At 39.1% G+C, this 23,307-nt stretch overlaps 2 protein-coding genes across 2 annotated transcripts in view; both read right to left on the bottom strand.

Annotated features, from left to right (window-relative positions):
* Positions 1-7,628: 7,628 nt before the first annotated feature.
* On the bottom strand, positions 7,629-14,046 carry ACTA1 (actin alpha 1, skeletal muscle). The gene is made up of 7 exons (XM_015824402.1): positions 13,982-14,046; positions 11,999-12,139; positions 11,026-11,350; positions 10,123-10,284; positions 9,080-9,271; positions 8,785-8,966; positions 7,629-8,071 (listed from the first exon to the last, which is right to left on the bottom strand). The coding sequence occupies exons 2-7, from the start codon at positions 12,125-12,127 to the stop codon at positions 7,928-7,930; spliced, it is 1,134 nt and encodes a 377-aa protein (XP_015679888.1). The 5' UTR covers positions 12,128-12,139; positions 13,982-14,046; the 3' UTR covers positions 7,629-7,927.
* Positions 14,047-19,698: 5,652 nt separating this feature from the next.
* NUP133 (nucleoporin 133) overlaps positions 19,699-23,307 on the bottom strand; it is a 35,497-nt gene continuing 31,888 nt past the window's right edge. Inside the window, exons 24-26 of the mRNA XM_015824401.2 lie at positions 23,224-23,288; positions 20,757-20,845; positions 19,699-20,459 (exon numbers count right to left, since the gene is read on the bottom strand). Of these exons, the coding sequence (XP_015679887.2) occupies positions 20,323-20,459; positions 20,757-20,845; positions 23,224-23,288 (291 nt within the window). The 3' untranslated portion in view covers positions 19,699-20,322. The remainder of the gene's footprint in view (positions 20,460-20,756; positions 20,846-23,223; positions 23,289-23,307) is intronic.

The raw sequence follows: 23,307 nt of genomic DNA, 5'->3' as shown, positions 1-23,307 counted from the left end.
TACAATGTGTGTGTGTGTGTGTGTGTGTGTGTGTGTGTTTCTTTAATAACCCCAGGTTGCTACCCTATCAGGCTAGCAGTTGAAATAGTCAAATTCCTTGAAATTATGATTGTCCAGATGAAACCTTGCATTAGTCATACAAAGGAAAGACGGTAATTTCTACTAATCTAAAGGGAGGGCCTAGGCCCTAGGAGATCACTAAAAGAGAAAGTTTGCAGTTGGTTAACCAACCTTACAGTTATCCTCTCACAAATGTATTTTGCACCTGAGCAATTTCTCATTTGTTTTGCCTCAGAACTGGAGGCAAGAACACAACTTGGAAATGACATCTGCAGAAGAGAATTGGGGGTACAAAATGGGGTATCTCTCTCCCTGGAGTCTGATTCTCCCCTACAATTCTTTTCCTGTCTTGTTTTAACTGGGTGTTATTTTTATAGGATTTAATTTGTAGACCTTATATTTATTTATTTAGAAATTTTATATTGCCTACTTGCACATGGTGCCTCAAGGCGGCTTACAGGATATGAAAACACAATATAAAAAGAAATAAAAATAATAAAAGATGAAAATAAAATAATAACCCCCCTCACCCTCCCCACCCCAGCAACAACATGCACTCATACCAGCCATTTAATGGGCTCCATTCCGCTCTGGGTTCCTCAGGCCTGCTGGCAGAACCACATCTTCAGGGCCTTCCAAAAGAGTGTCAGAGTGGGGGCCAGTCTAATTTCCAGAGGGATGATGTTCCAGAGAGAAGGAGCCACCATGGAGAAGGCCTTTCTTCTGGGTCCAGCCAGATGTATCTTCTTAGGGGACGAGATCTGCAACGTTCCTTGCCTCCCTGTTCTAGTGGGTTGGGTAGATGTGACTGGCAAGAGACAGTCTCTCAGATAAACTGGTCCCAAGCCATGAAGGGCTTTAAAGGCGACAACCAGCACCTTGAATTGCACCCAGAAGCAAATCAGCAGCCAATACAGCTCCCACAGGAGAGGCGATACATGTACACACAGAGGTTAAAAATATTGTTTATTTTGAAACATAAAATAAATGTTACTTTAGCTATGCCTGGTTGAACTTCATATAAGAAATCATCCACTGTTTTCGTTTATTAAATGTCACAATCCCAAAACCAAATGGATAAAAGTTACTTTCTTTTCCAGGTACTTAGCCAAATTGTCACAGTAGCTACCTGTGGGTTTTATCTGTGATCCTTTCTGAGTCAGAACCTCTTCTTCAGCATCCCCCAAGGATATATTTATCCAATGCTTTTTTTGTAAAAAAAAAAAAAAAAGGTGCCAGAACTCACATCATACAACCTGCCTTGCCTACCCTAAGGGTTCCATCCAAAAAAGGTGCCGGAACTCTGTTCTGGGCGTTCTATGACAAAAAAAAGCCCTGTATTTATCTAATACATTGGTCAGATTTATACTGTGCCTTTTCTCCAAGGCAGCATACAGAACCTGAAGCAAAGTATATCCTTTTTGTCTCCTCCCTCCTCTGCCTTGTAGAAGCTATGAGGAACCCATCTCTCCTGTGTTCATTCTTGGTTTGTGATTAATACAGGTTATGTAACTGCAATTTCTAGCCAGAATTGGAGTCTGCCTGTTTGTTGCCCTAATTTCTACAGCTCTTGTTCAGTAGTTCCCAACTTTTTCTTAGGAATAATATTTTGGCTTTCTTGGTGATGTTCCTAGGATGAATTGTCACTATTTTGGAATTGTTCCATTCCATATGCCAAATGATGTCATAATCACCACAGAGCATAATCCTTGCTGCTCTTTCATTTACTAAATACAATATGAGCAAACATGTAACATAACATAGCATAACGTAACGTAACGTAACACATGAAAAATAACAAAATGAAGAGTTTCTAAGTACAGCAGCAAATATCTGAACATGTACATCCAAGAAACAAATCCCCCTTTCACTTGTTTATGTTGGCTCCCTGAAAAAATGCATGGAATACCTGTATATAGCAATAGGACTCTGCGTTTCTGATGAGATTTTTTTCTCGGCCTTTGGTGGACATCTGCCTTGATAGATACTATGAAAATATCCAAGGTGCACATTTCATTTGCATTATGTGATAACATTCAGATTAATGAAGAAGATGCATTCCTAGGTCCAAAGAGAGAAGAAGAGAATGCAAATGCAAGTGTCCCCTGCCCCCATTTTGTATGACTAAATTTTCATTATTTCTAAGTCATAACAATACAGTCGTTGCACAAGGATTTTTCTTCTCCTTTGGACAAAGCAACTACTACCCTTTATTTAGAGTGTATGTGAGATTGTCTTTCTATATGTGGCAAGGAAATTTGAGATGGAGATTCTAAGGTGATGGGATTAGACAAAACATTGTCGGCAGCCATTCAGTCAGGTCCGACCCTCGGCCATTCTATGGATCAGGGTTTTTTTTTTAATGTGTGTGTAAATTAAAAGGAGATAATCTCTCATCACTGTTCAGTCTAGACTTGTATTATTTACTTAGGAAGACTGGTTTTGGATTTCACAAATGCAGTTTTAGGATACTATCTTTTTCCAACAGAGAATTGATCTTTACCAGGAAATTGAACATCTGCTCCAAGGAGCAGCAGAAATAAAGAGGAATTCACTGATAAAGGATGACTGATTTGTTATAAATTATCTATGATATTTTTATTCCTAATTGTCTACTTCAGCAAGAATATCTTTTTTAGTTCTCAATTTTGTTGTTGCAAAAGATCACACAGAAGAAAAACTAGGATTGGATTTTTGTGTGAAAGGACTTAAAAACTTTGAACTAGTGCTGCCCATACATTTAGGAGCTAAACATGTACAGCTTCATGGTTTTTTTTTATTCTTAGCAGATATCTGCCCATATGAGTTACAAAATACATATATCTCAGGTCTGCCTATGTCTGATGATGCTGTCTCTTTAAGAAAAAATGTAGAGATATCACTACCTTGGCATGAAGTACAGTATAAGGCAATAATTTTGCCTCCTGAGCAAGATGTATAGTAAAACAGGTCCCTGGGGGTTGCCTAGGAACATTGGAGAGATAGTTATACATAAGCCATTTGTACAACATAACATTAGAGGGCTATAATTTAAAAAAGTGGTGCAATGACTAATGGCTTACAAATTGAGATGTGACAGTTCTCTATTTATATTAATGTATCAGTACTAAAAAGTAGAGTTGTCTACTGTCACAATGGGCATCCATGGAGAAGGGGAGAAGAGAATGAGTAATATTAGGTATGTTATGATACCATCATGGCTTCTTCTGAAGGCTGATGGCTATCATACTGGAACTACTTTGAAATGAAATGGATTTGATAATCATGTTGATTTGAAATAGAACTGTATATAAAAAAATGTAACCTTGTGGTAATCCAGCATAATCTGCCATAGTGCTTGAGAAAGACATATAACAGAGAACATCTAATGATCCTCATATGTCCATGTCTGTGTTTTTGTGTATTCAGAAGCCTGATAAATACCAGATGGTCTGGATCACAGTTATTGTTCGGCAGTATCCCTGGGGAGAATGTTTTGCAATATATAATGTCATATAAATTTTAGACCTCCCATTACAAGGAATCCAGCACCAAGTTCAAAAGCTTTGAGCCTCGGTATCCAGTAAATCCCCTTTATCCATGCTCATATTTCGGCACATCCTTTAGTTTTAAGTTAAGACTCTTGTGTTTCCATGGGAATATTTCTCTAATCAGTAGGCTGAGAGTGGGTGCTGATTTGGTTTCAAATGCATTCATGCGTTAACTAACTGGAGTCTCCCATCTCAGATATTACAGACAGCAAGTTCTTGTTAATTAACTAAGCCTGCTTGGATGGAACTCAGGACTTTCTGATGACACTGTATGTGCTCTGCTGCATTGATTGTGAGCTTCTTATCAATGTGGGATGGCAACAGAATTCAGAGCATCTTCCTTCAGTCAATAATTACAGGCGGTCCTCGACTTACGGCCACAATTTCTGTTGCTGAGACATTTGTCAAGTGAATTTTTACCCCATTTTATGACCTCTCTTGCCACAGTTGCTAAGTGAATCACTGCACTTGTTAAATTAGTAACACAATTGTTGTGAATCTGGCTTCCCCATTGACTTTGCTTGTCAGAAGGTCACAAAAGGTGATCACGTGGGACACTGCAACCATCATAAATATGCATCTGGATTTTAATCACATAACCATGGGAATGTTGTAATGCTTGTAAGGGACAACCATTAAGTATGTGCAGTGGTTGCAACATCCTGAAGTCATGTGATGGCCGTTGCAACCTTCCCAGTTGAGTTCAACAAGCAAAATTGTCAAGGTATTGATTTAATAGCTAACCAGCTTATGCAATGTAAGATGTAATGTAATGGTGGGAATGACTCAGCAGGGTCTGTGTCTCTTTAAGAGCATTTGTATAAAGGGAAGGCTCTGCTGATGTGTTCTCTCTCTTCTGTTCCTGCTGTAATTGTGGTTTGTTGGATCATGCTGTATTAGCACGTGTATGTATATTGTTCCTGGTGTATGATATTGTAGATAGTGTAAGATAAACCATTTAATACAAACCACTGTTTACTGTGTTTACTCCTGGGTTATCTCAGTGCAATAAGACTGTGCACGCTCTGAAGGGGGAAGTCAGATTTGCTTAATGACCATGTGCTTCACTTAACAATTGCAGGGATTGGCTTGACAACTGTGGCAAGAAAGATTGTAATATCAGGCATGATTTAACAACCACCTTGCTTGGCAACAGAAATTCTGGTCCCCATTGTGGTCCCATTTCGAGGACTATCTATATCTATATAAATAAACATGTAAATGTTCGTTTGTTCAAAATCTTAAATCTCTGAAAGTTCTTCACCGATTGCTTTGAAATTTTGACACAATATTGCATTCGAATACGCGCATGTTTTTATATACATATACCTACTATTATATAGATGTCACACCTGTGACAGGTAAAACATGCTTTTTTGAAAAACAGCACCATCTGTTGGACGTAAAAGCAACACCCTTCTTTTCCATTTAACCAGACTGAGCCACAGCAACGCGTGGCCGGGTACAGCTAGTATATATATAAAACACCTTCTTAAATAATGCTTTTTGCTTCCAACCTATGGAATGGTTATGGAGCGAACCAGATGCAGCTGGACAGCAGCAGGGTTTTAAAAATAGAGAAGCTAGGCTTGGAGATCATGAAATGTGACTCACAAGGAAAGACGCCAGGGAATATTCAACTGTTCTACCACTATGGTTGTCGTCACATTTTTAGACAAAATCATTGAATAAACAGATCTAGCAATTAAAATAAAGGTGTTGCTACTGTGGCAATCCAGATACCAAGATATTAAGTCAAGGTACAGAAGGACAGTTGCATTGCCGCCCATCTAAGCATCATGTCTTTGAGTGGCTAACAACTAACAACTAAAAAAACCAAACATCAGAACAAAACCACAATACCAATAGTAAGAGTTGTAGCCCAGGGGTGAACTGTCTTGTTGCTCTCTGAGCTTGGTTGTTTGCTTGCAGATATTTCATTACCTGACTAGGTAAGTTCTTTACTGCTAGAAGGGACTGGAGTTTGCTCTCTGTTTGTGTACAGTAGCTTGCCCTGTCAGTTCTGAGAAAAAAAAATCAGAAATGTAGCTCACGTTTTCTTTTCCCGGTTAGGCAGATAGGTGGGTAGATGGATTCTGAAAGCTTGTGACACATTAGTCTTTATTCATGCAGAAATCATTCTCAAGCTTTCTTTGCTCGAAACCATACAGCAGGGGTGTCAAACTGCCAGTCCGCGGGCCGGTTTCATCATACCGGAGCCGCGTCCACCCCATTGCCGGCAATGGCAAAAAAGCTCCGATACGTTGCGCGACGTCACGTGATGTTGCAAGTTTGACATGTCTGCCATACAGTGTACAAAAACATTGTAATAGGAAAAACAACCACCTGAAGCAACAGTAAGTATCCCAGAAAACCGTTCTGTTCCTTGGTTAATATTTATGTTCCTTAATTAATTAAGACCATTATATGTTGCTGATTAAAATTAAAACTGTCGTTTTGCTGTATGTTGCTTCCTGAGAATGAACAAAAGCTACCACTTGTGGGAAGTATCTCCTGCATAAATCCCTTTGTGTTGTCTCTGAGTATTTCCTGCACAAGTGTCAGTAAATGCAACTTATTTCCATGCCATTGCTGTCGGTGGAGTTTACTCTGGAGGAGCCTCAGCTGAATTAACTTATAGCTAATATAGCAGTTTTAACTGCTCCTCTAGTGCTGAAAAGCAGATCACAGACACGAAGTGTTTCCAAAGTATCACATTTCCCACTGGACATCTGTTGTGTGCAGCATTTGCAAGATGGCATTCCAGAGAGTGGGTTTGATTCATTATTATGCATCATGACCTGGGCTTGTTTGATTGAATGTGGTGGCACAGGCTGTTTGCACCTGTTGTCTGATGTTGACACACCATAGCTATGCAAGGAATAGTCTGTTTGTCCTGGAAGGAAAACAAATGTGCAGACTCAATCAGACCCAGCTTTCAAAGTAGAGAAATGAGGGAATGTGTTCTGAGGATAGAAATGATTGAGGGAGAGGGGACACAGGAAAAGGGTGACCAAGGGGTTAGTGTCCATTACAAAAAAAAAAAAGCATATTGGAGATGAAGCCTTGGAGGGCTAGGTTGTAAGAAGGTCAAAAAGCAAATTTCTCTTTCCTGCAGGGTCAGTACAGTAATACTTTGGGGCGAGAGGGTCTAAAGCAGATCAGTGAGTCCTTGGCATATGACCTTCAGTTGTTACCCGCTGGATGGACTATAGTAATTTGAAGAAGCTGATGCAATTCCTTCTGTGGGGGAAAAGCTAAAAAGAAAAGTGAAAGACGGCAACAGCTGATAGCCGAGAGTCTCTTTGCAGCACAAGACTGGCGCTAATCTCAGTTGACCTCTGTGGTATTTTAGATCCTTGGCACAGCTAAGGTTGACAGTCAGTAATTGAAGAAGAGGCTGGAGCTGAGTGGCAGAGCACCTGTTTTTGATCTGTAATAATGCTGGTTAAGCACTAGCTAAAGGCTCTTACATAGCAGTGTTTGGAGAGACCTTGGGCTCAACCCCGGCACAACTCTGGACAATTGGCAGAGTCAGGATAAGGGGACATTGAACTGAATCCAAATCCTCCTGAGAACAGCATTATCAAGGAAATTTCACTGGTAAGGAAAATTTTGGGTCACTTGAGAATATCTATGTATTATGCATGTTTGGTGATGATAAGTGCAGGGATTTTATAAAATAATGATTGTAGCCATACAAATCTTCTTGACATTTGTCTTCAGATCTCACACTCCTGAGGATTTTCTTAACTGAAATCCCTGCTTAGTTATGAACTCACTTGGTGACCGGGGGACAAATAACTTCACCATCTTTCCCATCTGTCATAGGAATGATAAATGTATGTTACACCCACTGCATTTATGGAAATGTGTATGTACTAAGGATTGCCATCAAGGCCTATAGATGGTGCACCATTGCCATGCACCGCCACCCCTTTTATTTCCTAATCCTTTCATGTGTCATGATCTAATAACTTGAGCGGGGAATATTACAACCAAAAACATTCCAGAGTAATAAATCACACCAAAGCCAGCTTTGTTGGGGCATGACAGAATGACTGATGATTTAATGCTTCTTGAAAGTTTTTTTTTTGGTTTCCTTCCGCAGGGCAGTTTGAGAAATAACAAAATGAGGTAAAATAAGTTAATTTTATGTACACTTTACAAACACTCAGTGTCACATGGCGTCTGCAGCAACCGTCACATAGGCAGTGGTATAAAATTGAACCTTAATGTGGCTTGGGCAGGTGTTCAACAGCCTGCACTTCACAATGTCGTCATCCTGAGAGTAGTTACCAAGTAATAATAATAGTGATCTTTTTGTGTAAACATGTTTAGAAGCATTTACGGTGGACAATGGATGGGCCGGCTTCATCGTATTCCTGTTTTGTGATCCACATCTGCTGGAAGGTGGACAGGGAAGCCAAGATGGACCCTCCGATCCAGACAGAGTACTTACGCTCTGGGGGGGCAATGATCTGAAAGAGGCAAATGGAATGATTTAGCCAACACGGGAAAACCGACAACAAAGCAAGAGATGCTTAATTCACAAGAGCAGAACCCCCACAAGAAGGATTCCAAATAGAAAATTATATCCCATCACTGGGGCATGACGTAAGTGTAAACAAATCTAAGCTTGGATTTAAAACTATTAATGCAATCCTTTGCAAACACCGCCGCCCCCCCCCCCGCTTTCTGAATCTCGTATCATGAATTCCTATCAGTTATTGTCCTTCTGTAGCCAGTATCATGAATTTCTGCCAATCACAGTAATTTGCATTAATTTCTTTTCAAACGGAGAAATAGGTGAAAAGCGAGGTAAGGCATTCAGCAGAACTTGTAAGTGACTTCATCAATTACAAGAGTCAGTTACCTATTCTTTCTGAATCCTAGAAGATTTCAGAAAGTGTCAGAAGGGAAATGTAAGGATACAGTCCAGAAATGCTCATTCAAATGAAATTCCACTGAAAACAGTGATGTGGAATATATCTTAAGCTAATTCAGATCCAAAATCATTGGTAATAATTCTGCATGATTACGCCCATTTGTAAACTTTGGGCTGATTCCAAATTTATCTCATGTTTCAGAGTGGACTCACTGCAATCGGGGGAATAAAAACGACTAATTCGTGGTGCTATTATCCTCTGCCGTATTCCATTACATAGTTGTGATGTGCGTAATTAAAACCCACCTTGATCTTCATTGTGCTGGGAGCCAGAGCAGTGATTTCCTTCTGCATGCGGTCAGCAATACCGGGGTACATGGTGGTGCCACCAGACATGACATTGTTGGCATACAGGTCCTTCCTGATGTCAATATCACACTTCATGATGCTGTTGTAGGTTGTCTCATGAATACCAGCAGATTCCATACCTGGTGGCATTGACAAAATAAAGGAATGGGAAGAGGAATATAGCAATTCCAAGCACGTGAATTCTCCATAGGTAAAAGATCACATGATGGGAAATGCTAAGTAGGAAACATACCAATGAAGGAAGGCTGGAAAAGGGTCTCTGGGCAACGGAAACGTTCATTGCCAATGGTGATGACCTGCCCATCAGGCAATTCATAGCTCTTCTCCAGAGAGGAAGAAGAGGCAGCAGTTGCCATCTCGTTCTCGAAGTCCAGAGCCACATAGCACAACTTTTCCTTGATGTCACGGACAATCTCACGTTCAGCTGTGGGGGGAGGAGAAGAATTTAGCAGTTAGCCAAACAAAAAGTCCTCCCAAAATGGCAGAAAGTGGTGGAGGGAGGGGAGAGAAACAGATGAGCATAATAAAGAAGGAAGAATGCAGGCAGCTGGTGCATAACTCTGAAACTCAATTCTAAAAAGCACATACACATCTGGCAGTAGCAAGAAACCAACACTCACACCGTTTAATGGTTGTGATGGAAAAATACGAAACTCACAACCTTCTGGGTCTGATCAACTGTGCAGTGCAGAAAAGCTTGGAAGCATCAGCTATTTTCTTCTGCATTTCTGTCCATGTCATACTCACTCTGTGTTTTAGTGAGTGCCACCCTATGCCCATAAAACCTTTCCCCATCTCCACATAACTAAGCCAGAAATGTGCACTGATCATTTTCCCCCCTGTCTTGATGATATTACCTTAATCTCATTCCCATGAGTGAGACAAGCTTAAGTGACATCCACCTTATCAATATCACATTTTTTAAAATTTATTTGTAACCTGAAGCTTGGGGTGTCATACCTTGTAGGCCTTCCTCCATTCCCCCCCCAATAACAACTATCTTGTGATACCCCCATGGATGGAAAGAAGAAACTAACTGGTCCAAAGTTATCCAGAGAGCTTCCATTGTTAGGGGTGGTCTAGAAACCTGGATGGTATTTTCCTTTGTTCTGACAAAAAAAACAAAACTTCTCCAAGGTTGTGTCCCAAAGAACTAAGGGGCAATTAGTGGGCAGAGCTGCTGGTGTGGTCTTTCCAATTCTAAATATGGTCAAGCTATTTAGGATTAGCCAAGAACTAGAGCAACAGCAGAGGATTGGGAAGTTCCATCATTACCAGTGGTGACAAAAGAGTAGCCTCTCTCAGTCAGGATCTTCATCAGATAGTCAGTGAGATCCCGACCAGCCAAGTCCAAACGCATGATGGCGTGGGGCAGGGCATAACCCTCATAGATGGGCACATTGTGGGTGACACCATCGCCAGAGTCCAGCACAATACCTGCAGAGAAAAGGAAGAGATACAATTTTTAACACTGGAGGCTACTCGTTTCACCAACTTGCAGATCTATGTTGATATAGGACACATACGGGTAGCAACAGGGAGGAAAGAAGGGACAACACAACTACATGAGTTGTGAGGGATTTCCAATACTCTCACAGCCAACGTTAGCCAGTTTACAATTCCCTTTAATTAAGGAGCATTCTAAAGTAGGCTAGACATGTACATTTTGCTGGATTTTAGTTAGGTCCATAGTTGGAAATGTCATTCTTTTACCAGACTGACAAAGTGTTACTGCCTAGAATGGACCAGGAATGTAGACAGCCAGTGAAGGCATGAAGGGAACATACTGTGCAAGAGTTAAATAATCCATTCTATAAAGAAGTAAAGAAGATCAGAAAACCTCTATCTGAAAACTGGAACGCCATTGCTAGTAAATGTAAATTAGCCTTTCCCAACCAGGATCTTTTCAGAACGACTGGAATCCAGTCTCCATATGTCTAGTCAGACAATACTGTATAATCCAAAGTATCAGGAGTAAATGAGGCTGAGAAACATTACTTAACTAGATGGACAATATAAGACAGTTCAGTTTGTCTATGTTCCTAAATCCATGTCAGTGACTGAATATCTCCTAGACTAGTTGGATTATGACTAGCTTATTCTTAGAAAAAAAGAAGTTGGTGGGGTTCCCTTGGAACGCAGACTTCTGCTTCTCTATTTCTAGAAACCAGCACTCACCAGTAGTACGGCCAGAGGCATAGAGGGACAGCACAGCCTGGATGGCCACGTACATGGCAGGGACGTTGAAGGTCTCAAACATGATCTGGGTCATCTTTTCACGATTGGCCTTAGGGTTAAGAGGGGCTTCAGTGAGCAGGGTGGGGTGCTCCTCAGGGGCAACACGGAGCTCATTGTAGAAGGTATGATGCCAGATCTTCTCCATGTCATCCCAGTTGGTGATGATGCCATGTTCAATGGGGTACTTCAGGGTCAGGATACCTCTTTTGCTCTGGGCTTCATCCCCTACGTAGGAGTCTTTTTGACCCATACCCACCATGACACCCTAGAAAGAAAGAGGGGAAAACACTTAGCAATTTCTAATGACTATTTTCTATCCTACAGACTACAAATTAATCAGACACAATTGGGCTCTTCTTATTAAGGTTTTGAGTCCTTCACAAAACAGAGACCAAATTTTAAGACAAACAAAGGAAGTGCCAAGCAGCAGTTACACTGGGAGATCAGTTAACTCAGAGATTATATAGACAACATTACAATGGTCTCTACGGAGTGGCCAATTCATTATCTTATATTATTTATCTGAAACAGTGTTGACTCTTGGGCTATGATGGACATTCCCTTTTTCAAAATAATGGTGGTCTAGGAAGTACCAGAAAATGGACTTCACAACTATCTCAGAATGTAACTCACTTCAGTGCATGATCCCCAAATAGTAGGTCTTACAAAGTTAAGGGGACTTATATTGACATGGTAATTTTAGTAGCTTCAGATGGAGCCACTTGAATCTTAGAAAGATGAACAAGAGTAAGAAAAAGAAAGAAATACAATGGGTCATCAGACCTACTAATTTCTCACCCTTGGTCACAGTCCAGGCCTTCCCAATAAAGTAAGATTTAAACCAATGTATGCTGCATCTTTCAGTCTGCCTATCGTTGAAGAGAAGCACAGCTGATGAAAAGGAAAAACATACCTGATGACGTGGGCGGCCAACAATGGAGGGAAACACAGCCCTAGGGGCATCATCCCCGGCAAAGCCAGCCTTCACCAAGCCGGAGCCGTTGTCGCACACAAGTGCGGTGGTCTCATCCTCATCACACATGGTGTTGGCTTTCTAAGAATGGAAGAAAAAACAAGAAAGGTCACAGGAGGCCCCAAGAAACTATGCAAGACAGAAACTACAGAAAGATTTTCAACCTCAATAAATTCAGTAGTTTTACCCACTGGGGGAAAGGACATGGTGAAATACACCATTACAACTCACTAATAAGTGAGAAAACTGAGGAGAAATAATCTATATTAAAAACCCATAAGCTCCTTCTCTGTCCATCTAGTGATTCTATTGATCATTAAAAGCTGCAAACTAAAATATCAAGTAACAAATCAAATCAAATCAACCTTTATTGTCAAAGTACAACATGTGTACAATGAGATTGGCTGAGCCAATTGGCTGAGGGAAATTAAAGTGCTACTAAATAAACTTGGTTAAGTTGAGCTTAACCAAGTTTATTTAGTATTACGACCTGTTTGTTTCAACAGGACTTACTTCTGAAAGTGAATAGGGGTGCAACTGCAGTTTGATAGTGGGATGAAAAGGATATCCATTTAAAATAATCAATATATGTTTAGGGTTGTAATTTTAGCCTCTCTATAAAAATTAATTAAATCTAAAATCAGTTGTCTCCTAAAGGAATTACACACTGACCAATAATAACTAGTTTACCATATTACATTGTTCATGTGTAAATATCACACACGTACACTGCAATGAAACCACTTCAGTGGTGCTATTGTCAAGTAAGTTTGTTTGAGAAGAATACTGAATTTTGATGTACAACTGAAGTGATCAGGATGTCAGATGTTGGCAAAGAGAGACTGAAGTTGGTCCTTTTTGTTTTTCAGATATTAATTCACATGGGATGATTTTCTTTTTTCATCCTCCAAGTGTGATGGACTAAAACTTTTGTAACACCAAACAAACTGTTGGTTGAGGAATATAGAAAAGGTTGTCGAACACATCCAAGGGCACCAATTTGAGCAAGAGTCAAACATGGAGTATTTCTCCAGGCAAAATATATGATTTTCAAGAAAAAAAATGGAAGACTTGATTTCTTAAAATGCCGAGAAAGGTCAGTTTTGAAGGGTGGCCCATGAATTTTGAAACAAAATAAACATGAATATGAAGCCACATTTCCCTGCACACTAGACACATTGATTTGCAGAGGTGAAACAAGTGGCTTGTACTGAGGCTACTTTTTCTTTCTTCAAACTGTCAGGTACCCAGTCCAACTCTGAAGGACAACATCTGACAGCTAGTTAGACTGTTCTTTAGGAACTAAAGAGATATGACCCATGAATAACCCCAATCAGGTCTCCTCTGACAAATACTTAATAAGATTTGGATGTTTCCAGCAACAAATTGATCAGTTCATTCTGGCATGTATACTTTTTCCAGTAATTAGTTTTAGCCCATTTGGTTGCTTTCCATTTCCAATTCCTCCTAATGGTGATTTGCCTAAAACTACCTTGTTTCCAGAGCTGATCTGAGCCTACATGTCTTGGACCATCGTTTGGTCTCCACTGACTCCAGCTTTGGGTGATCCAATGTCACCATATATTACTTGCTTGACTTTAAAAGCTTGCTCCCGATTGTTGCAGCAAAAGGCAAGATCTTCCCTCTTGCCATAAAACAGTAGTAAAATCAGGAGAAGAAGCTTGGAGGCATCCGTTTCCACCTATCCAGGAAAAGCAGCAAAGCTGCTTCAGGATTTGGCCGTTTTGTTGAGCTTAAAGCTGAAGAGGTTGAGCTTCTTCCCCACCCCACTACTCCCCAGTCTCCTCCTCCTCCAGTCCCAAGAGCTGCTGCGCCGAGAAGCTGGTCCACCTTCTCCAAGTCCTGCCTGTCGAAGCAGCCAACCGGCCAGGCACCCGCCCTCTGGCTGCCGGTCTCACTCACCTTGGGGTTGGTTCCTGGCTCTCAGCTCCGGTTGCCGCTTCTTCCCAGCTCTGCTGGTCGGTGGCCTTGCGAAAGCCCGGCGGGTTTTATATAGGCCCTTGCTGGCTTCTCCCCTCCCCTGTCGCCGACCCACAGGAATGTCTCCATATTTGGGTGCTGGGCATCGAGAGTGGCCAGGCGGCCGGACCGGAGCCCCCCAGGCCCCTTGCTCGGCCGCGGGGCTGCCCAAAGAAGGAGCGCCTGGCCCAGACCCAGGTAGCACGGGCCGGGCCGTATAAGGACTGTCTGCCGGCGCCCCCCGCCCGGCCAGGAGGGCTCCCTTCCCAAATAATCTTCCGAGCCATCATGCCCGGAAAGGAGACAGAAGCCCCGGGGACAACCGCGGAAGGAAGGAAGGAGGAAGCTGGGGGGCAGAGGGCGGGCAGAAGGGCGCAGCAGAGCTGGCCAGGCCGCGGCCCGCCCGCGCTCCCAATCGGCGCTCAGAGCGCGGCGCGGTTGCGCTCGCCGCGGCTTTCTGCTCCTCCTCGCCGTGCGCCGCGGGGTGGGAAAGGCAAGCGGGTCACCGCGGCTGATCAACCGCTTTGAGGGGCTTTCAGCAGACTTCGCCTCGGTTGCAAAGTGAGCGCGCTCGATTGATTTGAACTGCCATCCTTCGAGCCTCTGTTTAGGAGGATTGGGACACACGTCTTCCTAGGCGGTTACATCGCCTTAGTGAGGACAAAAGCGCCGTTTCTTAAAGCCCCCCCCCCAAAAAAAAGTCTGGTCTCTTGAATTGATCAAGTTTTCCGGGATCTTCGGCAGGACTGCTGACCAAAAAGTCTGTTTGGAGAGGGGCTTCGGGAATTTTAAATGGTCCGCTTAGTGCCTTAGACAAATACAGGACTTGCACACACCGCCCGTTTTGCCCCTTGAAAAACCACAACAATTGGCAAAAATCCCCTAAAACTTTTTTACCCTATATATTCTTTTAAAGTTACTAAAAGGATGCCTGTGAGGTGCGATGATCCCAAAAGTTTACTTTTACATCCCTGCTCTGAGGTTCGACCATGGACACTCATCTCCTTGCCTTAATTTAAGAGAAAACCATACACAATTTTTTTTCTAGGATGCAACCCAAAGTGGCAACGCGTGTGGGTTGGATTTCGGTACATAACATGTGCTCTTTTTATCTCCTCAAGCAACCTCAAAATAATTGTGATGCTTATAAAAATATTTTCAGAAAAAAATATTCTTGTAAAGCAATGCAATTTGCTATGGAGTATTAAGGATCAGGTTGACAACACTGGTCAACATTTTACAGATTCATAACCCAGGTGATTCAAACGGGCCAAAAGCGGATTAAGTATGTTACAATTAGATTACCACCACAGTTCTGAACATTCTATTGTGCCCTATTTGCAAAGTGTTTTTTTTTAAAAAAAAAAACATGTTACTTTTATTATGTTGTACAATATTTTTATAACATGAACGTGCTTGCCCTGGACAATCATGGCTGAGGAGGAATATTCATCGAGGTCTGTGGCTTCTGGCCAAAAACACCAGTTCTCAGAACAGTTGTCTGTTAAAGGAGCGGTCAAGATCGGAGTACATGGAGTACATGGAGCAGCATTTATGAAGTATTATTTGTATGAGTAGAAGTGTAGGATTTTGGCTGGGCTGCCAACCACTATAAAGGAACATGTTAAATGTGCTTTAAAATGCTGTGCAAAATCAGTTTTATATATAGAGGATGATAAATACCGAAGGCCCTGGCTGGCTGCCAACCACATCCAAGAGTTACCATACACCATGAGTTCGCCGTACTTCATGCTATTTATACCACATGGGTAAGCTGACTTTAAAAGAAAAAAAAAATCTAAAGCAATTCACATCTAGTTATGGTCATGGAGGAGGTTAATGGCAGTTTTGGGATTGGAGGAAGGGTGGAAGTAAAAGTCCCCTTTTGGGTGGGCAATGACAACAGCCAATTATGGAGAAGATGAGATGAAAACAAAACCCTTGGAAAACCTCTACCTTGGTACTTGCCAGATATATTTGGACTGCAATTCCCAGGATTCCCAATCTTGCTGACTGGGAATTCTGGGAGCTGTAGTCTTGGCATTCTCAGCAACATGCACCATCTATGTACTGGACAGGAGATTGGACACTAGATGATCTCTCAGAGAGACCTAAGAGAGCTAATTTGGTGTGGTGGTTAAGGCACCAAGCTAAAAAGCAAACATGAATACAAGTCCTGTCTTACCATGAAAGCCAGCTGGGTGACTTTGAGTCAGTTATTCTCTCAGCCCAATTCACCTCACAGGGTTGTTGTGGGGAAAATAGGAGGAGGAAAGTATGTTGGATATGTTCACCACCTGGAGTTATTTATAAAAATAATAAAGGCAGGATAATAAGTAAATATTCATTTTAATCCTTTATCCTATGATTCTAGTTGGAAAAAAACAATAGATGCATTTCTAAAAGAAAATTAACATATTTGCCACAAATGTAACAAACATTTTCAGCAATCTTATAGGCTGGTCTAAACAAAATACTGTATTAATTATGCAGGCACATATGCATATCCAGCATTAGCTGGAAATGAAGAAGCTGTAATTTGTAATTTAGCTCTTACTGAATACTTCTGCTTTGAGATGTCATGAAATGTAGTCCCAGCACATTCATGCTATTTTTCAAAAACATGGAATACCGTACTGGTTATGTACTCCTTGCTATTGAAGAGGCTGCAACATAATAGCAGTATTACAATCTATCTTTGAGTAACATAATCTCAGACTAAAAACAGTTCTTTCTTCAAGTATGATGCAGTAGAATTAGAAGTCTGTGTTTATTGATTGAATAGTACATTGATACTAGCAAAGGTGTAATAAACCTCTCTGTTTGCATTATGTAGCATGGATTCTATTGGAAAAGGTGCTTTAGTATGTCAAAGGGCACAAACATAGCACCAGTCTACAATTCCTTAAAGCAGCTGCATACAATCCAGGAAATGATTCAATTGCCCAAAGACACTGTAGTCAGTCCTGTGTTTCTGTGTTCGTGTGTTCTGGGGCATCTTTTGGAGAGCAAATCACCCTGAAGCCCTTTTTGTTTTAATGGATTAATTCTCACTGTGGATAAAATTCTTTTATACAGGACTTTGAAGTAACCCAAACTAAAATGTACATAAAGGACTAGTGATGTAATGGATTGTCTGATTAAATATATATTATCTATTTAAATGCTCTAAGCTCAGCAAACCAAAGGACCTCCATTCCAACATTTTTAGAATGGGAACAAGCATCTAGATATGAACAGGTAGTGCTAAAGTGAAAGGAAAGCTGGTTGTCAACAATAAGTTATCATATTCATATTAAAATAAGTTTAAGTGGATGGAAAACCAAACATTGAGTATATAATGTCATATTCCTCTTGAAAGGCATCCTGTGAAACCTAGCATTTTAAGCATATTGAATTAGTAGTACTGCAAAACTAAAAAGTAAATGTACATCAAATTAATCTGTAAAGTTAAACTCCTTATTACTAATGATAGACAATTTACACCTTATAATTTACATTCTGATTAAGGACTATGTGGACGGTAAATTGTGTAAAATAAATCACTAACATCTATAGTTTCCTGAAGTTAAGCAGACATGTATTGTATTGTGCTTATTGTATTGTATTGTGCTTATTGCAGATTATTTTATAACCCTCCATGTCATTGGTATAAACTTTTACATTAACTTTTTTCCTGATTACTGTAAGCAACAGTTATTTGCTCTATAAACATAGTTGGGAATTATGGCTGAAGGACTTATGACTGCAAAACAGATTTAGCCAGTATTAATAGAGACAAATCCAATGAGGTTCAAGCAATTAGAGAAGGGTAAGTGCAAAGCTCATCCCCGTAGGAGAAATTACTGTAATTTCTCAAGTCTCTGCCAACAGAAGTAACAACTTTACACCTTTGTCTATTCAAAACCATACTATGGCTTTGTAAGTGTCACTTAGATACTGAAACACTCCCTTTTAAATTAATGAATGTGCTTATTAAATTAGGAGTGAAATTAGTCTTGCCACCCAGAGTTTTCATTAATTGAAAAATAATAGTAGAAATTCTCTTTCTCATTGCAGTGGAGCTGAATAGTGACAGAAGTGTTAACAACACACTGTGATTTGTTACAAATGCTGCCTCTTTTGTAAGTTTAAATAACTGCTGAGGAATTAATATGCATATATTTTATTTATTTATATGCCACCTTTCATTTGGGAACTTAATGTGATGCTTAATAGTGCTGAGTCCTCCTGTTTTTCCTAACAATCATGCGAGGCAACAACTTTCCGGTGAAAGGAATTGACAGCAATTATTGCAAGATATTCCATGAATGCATTCAATTGACCCATTTTTTTCCCATTAAACCAATCCAGTGCTTCCAACAAAACATCTACTGAAACGCATTTGTATTTTTTTATATATATAAGATCATCTGATTCAGATGATTTTCAGCCATTTTTCAGGAAGAAAATTGGCTACTCATTTCTGTACTTTGTAGTTCTATTAGTAGACAGAGAGGCTTAACTTGAACTGAGAAATATGGTGTGTTTTGAAAACACTGAATTCCAGTGCATACAGATATACCAACACAAAATAGAACCAAGAGCGTCAACTGTATATATAGAGGAATGTATAAATTAAAACTTCATTATTCAGAGTCACTCAACGGTAAAATGGGTGACATATAAAATTTAATAAATAAATGAATAATTCCATTTATATTGTGTGATCAATTTAACATCTAATACTGATCCCCAGCTCAATACACTCCATTGTTTAATATTAGAAATAAGTGACAACTATGCAATTTAATATATAATTTTAAAGTATAAAAATAAAACTATTTTGGAATGAAATTGCCAGTTGAAGACATCTGTACATATACCTATATCTCTATCACTCTAGAGGCTACTCATTAAGTGAAATAATTTCCCAGAGTTCAGTTTTGCATTAATAACAACGTTGGAAGGGACCTTGGAGGTCATCTAGTCCAACCCCCTGCTCAGGTAGGAAACCCTATACCATTTCAGACAAATGGCTGTCCAGTCTCTTCTTAAAAATACATCATCACAAATACATTCCATAAATACATCACCCCCTAGTCCTCTTCCTGTTTTATCTTTTGGGGAAATGTTAACGTCGAGAGAGTTTCTAAAAAATTCAGATTACGTAGCACTTTATATATCAAAACAGATTATAGTTTGGACTGAAATGAAAAGCTCCAGGTGGACTTTAATCAGACCAGAGCACTTTCCACTGCTTTTTAATCGAGAAAGCAGAATAAAAATGTGATCTTTTGTCAGCTTTATTTCGTTAAATAGGTTTCAATGGTTTAACTTTGTATTAATAACTTGAGGCTGCATGTTCCTTTTGCAATCGCATATTCTGAAAATCCCAACATACTTTGGACATTCTGCTTAATCTTCCAGTAGGGATAATATATTGTACATTATCTACATTGGTTTGAACATTTCGAGGTAAGTATATTCTTCCATATGTATTCAGCTCTTCCATTCTTAGAGCTCTATTAGGACAGCAAGAAAGGAAGCCATGGAATGATAGCTGTACTTTTAAAACTGGACATAGGATTCTCCTCAACTGATTTAACTTATGACCTTCTCAGCTGTTGGATCAAATTCTAGAGGCATTTAGCCAAGACATAAAAAAGTAAGTCGATGCAAATTGGTTTTGCAGTTACTCCGTACATGTTGAGCAGGCTGTAGGGACAATTCCGTGATATTTGTCAGATTAAAGAACTAAGTTGATTTATATTACTCCCTCTGTTCTTTATGCATTAGCATGGTAAAATGTTGTGGATTGTAAGCTACCAAAACCAAGCTAATATCAAGTAGAGAAGAGACATTTCCAGGAGAAGCACTTGCAGAACAACTTTCTAGCCTTCGTGTCATTACTTAGATTGTAATAGAACTTCATTACATGGTGAGCACTTGAATTCAGTCATTTATATATTTAAGAATTTAAGTGTATATTATAAGATGAAAAGTCAACATTTGTCACATTGCATGAACAATTATATTCACTACAAAACAGCAGCACAAGTAAGAAGTTGGATTATTGTTTAGAAACATACTGTTTATAGAATTTGTTATAAACTTACTGTTTATAGAATTTTTCATGTTTTGTTCAACTTTCTTTTTTGTATAATGAGAACATAACCTTTTTTGATTGGGCTTCAGTTTTTAATCATTGTGAATTAGACATGTTATTGGTTAGAATTGAGACTTTATTGCAAAAACAATGCACAATATAAAAAAGAAGCTGGCTTACTAACATTTAAAATTTCTCATGCCTGATCTCTAACATACAATTCATAATTTGCTTTCAGAACAAATTCAAAGTAAGGATTGTACTTTAAATGTCCAAGTTCATCTGACTGCATCAAATCTTTCACATCAGGCAGATATTCGCCAAGTTGAACTCCTACAATAGAAATAGCTGTTAGATATTATAGATGTTTGGGCAATATGGAACTCTATACTTAATTTCAGCATAACTTATTTAAACAGGAATAATGATTTTTCCCTCTTAACATTATAGTTACATTGCATATTAAAGCTATATATCTCATTTCTGTTGCCTTTAATTTAGCCAGTGATATACTGTACTAAATTCATGGCTGTCATATTCTATAACTTTGATATATAACTAATATTTGCATGACAATGTTTAAGTAGGAGATTGAAATTATGTTTCTGAATATATTTCAATAAAATATACCTTCTTTTATCAGCTTTTGTAGTATTTTCACAAATATACTGTCTTTAGATGCTTCAATTGGATCATCTTTGCCTTCTGAACTGGACCAGCTATAATGTCAAAATGTAAAAGAACCCAAACAAATATATTTTAAAGACTAATAACATGCAATGAATGTCTTAATCTAAATTTCCACTGAACTGTTTTTTTCCTACGTTTATATTTCTCATTTTCATTTGCATCCTTTATTATTTTCTTCAAATTTCAGCAAGCATTACATTTCTGTTTTTCAATGCAGTATTAAAATATAAAAAGATTAAATTTAATAATTTCAGGAAAAAAGTTACGGATAGATTTTTAAAAAGATTTGGAGCCATGCAACTAGATTCTTCTACCGGAAGAAAAGTATTAATTAGGAAACAAGAGTTTTCTTAGCCTTAGTGAAGGCTCCCCCCAATTTGTACAGAAGGCTGGAGCAGACTACAAAGTAGAGGGAAAGGCAGGTGGAAAACTACTTAGGCAATATGAATTCACCATTCATATATTTCATTAGAATTAATGACTTAGCGAAATGTATGGATGGAAAAGTTAGAACAGGACCGGCCTCTCTAATATAGAGTTGGCAGGAAAAAAAGCAGTACTCGTTTCTTCTTCATCATCATCATCATCATCATTGATCTACAATTGAAATAATCAGCTTTTTAATGCCAAATTATTTAATATGTCTGTGTTGCAGCATTATACTATTGTGACTAGGAAGTTTAGTCCATGCTCCAAGTGTACATTCTGTCACTGACAGTTTAACTGGTCCTATTGCCTAGACTTTCCCTACGAGGAGGTAGCTTTGCTGGATGCTAAAGCAAGAGAATGCTGAAATTCTGAATTTGAATCCAGAATCAATTAAAGTCTCTAGTAAGAAACAGGCCTCTATTTCAGTAATATATTTTAATGCATTTTTTAAAAAAGTTTTTTTTTCTTGTTAATTCGTTTATTATAATGTTTAATGTGGCTGACTTTACTCTGCATTAAACTAGGAATTCTGGACAAAGGGAAACACATTCTTCCATTATATCCTCCTACATAGCTATTTACTTTCTCCTGAAAGTGAAATAGTGAACAGAATGAATGAGGAACAAAAAACCATTACCTTGTTAGGAAATCACTGTGTGTTTCCCACAAGCCTTGGGTACTATCCAACAATTATATTGCCATATATAGTTATAGAGTAGAGTGGCATTAAAACTTTACACACATCCCTATCGGGCAGGTAGTTTGAGGTATCTGATTCAGAAATTTGAAGATGCCTTGATAATGAGGAGGACATCTCAATAAGGATAATTTTGTATAGCTATTTATTCTAAAAGATCAACAACTGAATAAACGGAAATGGTGGCATCTAATTGAGGATCAATACCTAACACGTTTAGAGATTAAGTCTGGACATAAATATGAATGTATTTAAAATAAGTTCTAATGAATGAAAGGATTCTTTAAACAACCTCCCCAAATTGTTCCTGAACCACATCCATGGAATTCTGACAATATATTTGTTTGGAATAAGTATTTTACACAACCCCTCAAAATTTTGAGGGGAGTCACTGTTATTGCTTTTTATCCAGTCTGAAGCACGGTGCTGAGTCTTTTTATCATTAATTCATCTACTCCTTCAAAACTTGGAAACTAAACATGAGTAGTTCAGAAAAGTGAGTAGCTTTTCAGAAGGGGAAGGGAGCAGGTTTTATTATCTGGAATGATGGATCTTCAAATAGAAAGGCAAATTTTAAGTAAACATTTAGCTGTATGAATGTACAAAGATTGTATACAAAGGACACAATGGTATAATGGTTAAAAGCTAGGTTGAGAAGCTAGGCATACCTTCACTGAAACTGCTACACTTTTAGTGAATCCCCAGTTTCTAATGAGATAATTCTAGCCCTTCCAATAGTTTAATTAAGGATTATCAAACATATAACCTTGCATAGCCTTTCACTTGTCCAAAGAACACCTACTATTCTATCAACTTGCCCTTTCCATAAAGGAAATCTCTTCTTGACAGTGGTGCCCTGATTTTGGAATGTTCTACCTAAGTATTCAGTTTGATATTAGAAACTGGAAGAGATTGGAAGGCTACTCCCAAAAAAATATTAACTGAAATCAATGATGCCCTCAAAAGTGGAAGGAGAGATGGAAAGCAGAGCCAATTCATGAATTCTTCTGGAAGACTTAAACCTAATTTGTCTCCATCCTTTCAGGAACTGCTTGCATTCAGCCTTTTGTATTATACTTGTAAGAACTGATGTCCAGATCTATCTGTTTTCCATTGCTCCTCATCCCTTGTCAAATCTTTTGAAAATGAAGTCCAGAAAACAGAGATTATTGCATTTGCTATTGATTTTGTGGAAGCTACTCTAGGAACTGTTTTGCCTGTATCATGGATACAAATGTTGTAAACAAATACATTAAACACATTAAAACTGCTTTTACCTACCCATCTCTGAGGAGAGCTTTACAAAGTATTTTAAGTTTAAGATAATTTATGTCCACTTGCTCGGCCTTGATTTAAAAAAAAAAA

Source organism: Protobothrops mucrosquamatus, unplaced genomic scaffold, assembly GCF_001527695.2.
Source record: "Protobothrops mucrosquamatus isolate PMUCROS unplaced genomic scaffold, P.Mucros_1.0 scaffold2221, whole genome shotgun sequence".
Classification (NCBI taxonomy): Eukaryota; Metazoa; Chordata; class Lepidosauria; order Squamata; family Viperidae; genus Protobothrops; species Protobothrops mucrosquamatus.
The sequence above is the reverse complement of the archived record's forward strand: the minus strand, read 5'-3'. Positions and strand labels throughout refer to the sequence as shown.